Source organism: Helianthus annuus, chromosome 10, assembly GCF_002127325.2.
Source record: "Helianthus annuus cultivar XRQ/B chromosome 10, HanXRQr2.0-SUNRISE, whole genome shotgun sequence".
Taxonomy (NCBI): domain Eukaryota; kingdom Viridiplantae; phylum Streptophyta; class Magnoliopsida; order Asterales; family Asteraceae; genus Helianthus; species Helianthus annuus.
Window position 1 is genome coordinate 57,703,076 of NC_035442.2, and position 4,429 is coordinate 57,707,504.

The 4,429-nt window shown below is 42.3% G+C and overlaps 1 protein-coding gene across 1 annotated transcript; it reads left to right on the forward strand.

Moving 5' to 3' along the window:
* Positions 1-623: 623 nt before the first annotated feature.
* On the forward strand, positions 624-4,021 carry LOC110882127 (early nodulin-75-like). The gene is made up of 2 exons (XM_022130212.1): positions 624-1,171; positions 3,508-4,021. The coding sequence occupies exons 1-2, from the start codon at positions 624-626 to the stop codon at positions 4,019-4,021; spliced, it is 1,062 nt and encodes a 353-aa protein (XP_021985904.1).
* The last annotated feature ends 408 nt before the right edge of the window (positions 4,022-4,429 follow it).

Genomic DNA, 4,429 nt, shown 5'->3' on the forward strand with positions numbered 1-4,429 from the left:
AAAGATTGTCCTAGGTTATAAATGGTTTGTGCCATGTGTACTCAAATCAATTTTCATAAATATTTTCAAAATGAGTCAGTTAAATTGTATTTACCAGTGCAAATTGACGTATTTTCTTAAAGGCTGATTGACAGGTACCTCTCGTAATAGGCTGGAGCTATAGGGTGTCATAGAGGATCTTGCAAATCCATAACATACCTGAAGTCTGTTGTTTTTGTTTCGTTGTACATTTATGATCCGCCTGTGGATCTTATTACATTCCAGTCTGTATATTCATAAACTCGAACACTCAGACATTATGGTTTGTAATAGTTTATTCACCAAGCCTTCCGCTGTGCTATAATATTGTGTGTATTGACAATGATGATATCAACTACGTCATGATACTCCCCGCCGGGCTCACCGGTAATATGTGGAAATATCGGGGTGTGACAGGTTGGTATCAGAGCCAACATTGAGTGAATTAATCACTAACCTTTTGTGTTTAATCTCAATGACACAATAAGCACATTCCTTAGACTCTCGAGTCTAGGCAAATGACCTAGGATTTATCTTTAACTTTCCTTTGATATTTATATTTTATTTTGTTTTGATTTCTTGCTTTGACAGGAAGTTCATCAAAAATGCCTCCCAGAGTTAGAGGAAGAGGAAAAGGTCCCATACGTGGGGGACCATCAGTAGCAGGACCATCTCACAGACGCACTCCGTCTGCGTCCCTTTCTAGTTCTGGCTCTCACAATCTGTGGGGTCACTCCTTTGAGCCGGTGAGACATTCTGTCTCGTTAAGTTCTTCACCTTCCTTTCATCCATCTTTTGGGCCACTTATCCCAGATGAGCCCCAACGCTCGCACCGCTCTCAACAATCCCATCATTCTCACGAGTCTCACCAGTCGTACCACTTGTTGCAATCGCATTCTTTCCATCATTCGGATTCCCTCTATTCCCCGGGGCAGTTCAACCCGAATGATTATGTTAACGATTTCCTTGGATACAACCCTTTGGGCCCTGAGGACCATTTTTCTCAAGAAATGGAGATGGACTATGATCCAGATCCGGAGATGCAGACCGGAACGCCGGGTCACCCAATAAGCATATCAAGTGGATCTCCATTTCAGGGATCACCATACCGTGGGCCCGATTCATTCCAGGAGAAGATGGCCACCTATGATTGGTACTTTATTCCATCGTACCATAGTTGTCACACCCCCAAAATCCACACGCGGAGTACCACCGCATGGAGGCGTAACATGACCAGGATCAAGCCACCAATCATATTGAACATATAAGTGAATAGTAAATGTAAATGTATATCAACCCACAATATGGAAGGTGTTCAAATAACATAGTTTAAGTAGCGGAAGCATAGTATGAAAATCCAACGTAATTATTAAGTTTTCAACTGTCATAAGTATTTAACAAAACATCCACAATCCATGTCCACAACGACCGCGCCTCCCGTGCAAGCTCCATGAGTACCTATGGTCCTGCAAGGCATGTAACAGAGAGTCAACAACTAGTTGAGCAAGTTCACAGTAAGTAAGTTCGTGATAGTAAGTTCGTTGCATCACCATGCGTTATTAACTAAGTCAATTGTATGATCATTTAGTGGGGGCTTCCCATGTGTGTATGTACTAGAATAGGATAACCATAAGTGTTCTTCTTAACCCGAGAACAGTAGTACGTACGAGGTTTACATAGGTTTTACGTAAGCGTCCTTCTTCACCCGAGGACAGTGGTACGCGGGGGTTTACGTAGGTTTTACGTAAGTGCCTGTCACAACCGAGGCAGTAGTGAATATAAGTTTACGTAGGTTTTACGTAAGTGTCCTTCGCAACCTGAGGACAGTGATAGGTATAAGTATACGTAGGTTTTACGTATGGGTCCTTCGCATCCGAGGACGATGGTAGATAGTCTAGTAACAGTGTAAGTACAAGTGTTTGTTCAATCCCATTCCTTCAATCCCCTTCCCAACCCACCGGGAATCCCATGCCTTGGTATGAGTGTGAACTCACCTTGGTTTGCTCGGCAGATTACACGAAAAGTTACTTGAACTAAGAGTGGTCAACCACGTCCTAACAGGGTTACCATTCAAGTCAGGTCTAGGTTCAAGTAATGCACGTATGATACATATAAGCTAACTGGTTACGAGCACGTATAGATCATGGCAAACACCTAATTCATGTTAACACATTCACAGTCATAATGTATTCAACTTGTGCGATTAAAAGATTAGAGTCGCACAAGTCTAGTGGTCTTGTGCGAGTCACCCGTTGGAGCCCAATAATACCCGGCCCAATTTCCAGAAACCCAAACAAAACTATAAACATAACCACGGTCCAGATAACAAGCCTTGTGCGACCCGTTTGAGCTTGTGCGACTGAGTTATCCTTGTGCGATCTGAATAACTTGCGACTGGGTTTTGGGCCATTCGATCCAATAACACGTCAAGTTCAAACAGTGTGTGTGAGGCCCAAGATCTTGTGCGATCGGCACCATCTTGTGCGGTCCACCAGATCTTGTGCGATCATGCATAAATAAGCAGTACTAGGTGCCTTATGTGTTTATACCCTGTCTTGTGCGATTTACTTGTTCGATCAGGCTTATTATCCGTAATTTATGGAAAGCAGTTACACCCTTTTATTTGTAATTCAATTCTTAACAGTTTCCATTTATTCGATCAATCAATCAAAATCAACAGTTTCAAACTTAGTCAATATTCGATCAAACAAGGGTTTTCATCACAAAATTCATATGAACCCTAACATAATCATAGCATGAACAATAATTCAAAACACTTAAACATATCCATCTAGGGGTTTCAATCATCTCGTAATACTTCATACTCGACCATATAACAATCCGATTTCATATACATGCAGCCGATTAACAAGCATTCAGTTCTAGAACCATAATATGCAAATACGATTAACATGGACATATTCCAATACACACATACGAGTCGATTTCATGAACACTAAGAATTAACATCATAATCAATCATGCTAACAAGAACCCTAGATCATCATGCAAGATTATTATAGCACACACACATCACAACATCATCAAACATGTAATCGGTAAACACAAACACTAACCGACTAGAGGAGAGGATGATCTGAATCAAAAGCTTCGAGAGGAACGAGGGATGTTGCCGTCGGCTTCACGAGAGAGAGAAGGAGAGTGTGCAGGGTTTGTGTGTGTTGTGTGTTTTACAACTAATGAGGAGTATACCCCCTCCTCCTAATGTTATGCGTGCAAAGGAAGTGGGCCAAACCCATCATGGGCTGCCCTTGATCCGAATACAAAGAGTAAGGCCCGAATATGCTTGTGCGATCGGCCAAGAGTTGTGCGTTTGGAGTCGTTTAAGTACATACATGCATACACATATTCTCATAACATAACAACACATATTTCATTAATCATCAACGTTCACATGATCACATATAGTTCAAACAAGTTACATCGAAGCACACAACAAGAGATTTGAGATACGATTTGTCACAATAGTTCTCCAGCTCAACCTCCCTTGGATGTGCCCCAGCTTCAGGCAGTTTCACCTCCACCACTTCCTGTTGAGGAGCCACCTCAGCAGCCACCTCAGCCACCTCTCGAGCCTCCGAGGCCAAGGAGGAACGCACGTATATCCGTACGAGGAGGACCTCGTTTTAGTTCTCCACAGGGTTCGAGTTCCTACCCTCCTATTCCAGAGGACCCCCAAATGGGTGGACCCTCGAACGCGGCACCGGAGATTGATCCTCCGCCAGCTTCTTATGCACCACCTCAGCCGCCTATGGGTTTCAACAACCCTATCCCGACTTACCCAGGTTCTTCTGGGTATAATCCTTTTGAAAACACATCGGGATATCCATCAGACCATAGAAACCAGGATCCATACCTTACCACTGCTCAATACCATCATCTTTACCCTTCTTCTTACCCTCCAGTTTATCCAACTGGATACCCGGTACAGTATTACCAGTACCAGCCGTACCAGCAACCTCCTCCTCCCCAGCAGCAGTAGCAGCAAACTCAGGAAATCCTGGAGAGGTTAGATAGGGTTGAGCAGAAAGCTAGGAAAAACAAGGAGAAGCATAATAGCTTCATGAAGGGCCTTGCAAACCTTATCAAAGGAAAGAAGAAGTTGGGGATTGTTTAATTTTATTATGTTGTTTGTAATCATGTCCCTGTGAGGACATTAGTTTATTTTCAGTATCAAAGTCCCTGCGTGGACTTATTTTCCTATTTCTGTAGCCCCTGCGTGGGCAGTTTGTTATTTCTAAGTCCCGTTTAGGGCATTTGTACTCGTTTTAAGTTAATGAAGTTTATCTTTGGTTTTTAAATATGTAATTTTATTTCATCATGTTATATCTTTTCAATTTATAATTGATCTGCCAAAGAAATTCTTAGAGGTATAACCTAGCCAAAATAT

Excerpts from the sequence above, each read along its gene's own strand:
- LOC110882127 (XM_022130212.1), top strand. The coding sequence starts at position 624 with ATGCCTCCCAGAGTTAGAGGAAGAGGAAAAGGTCCCATACGTGGGGGA. Across the intron at positions 1,172-3,507 it reads AAGATGGCCACCTATGATTG|TTCTCCAGCTCAACCTCCCT; the intron begins GTACTTTATTCC and ends TTGTCACAATAG.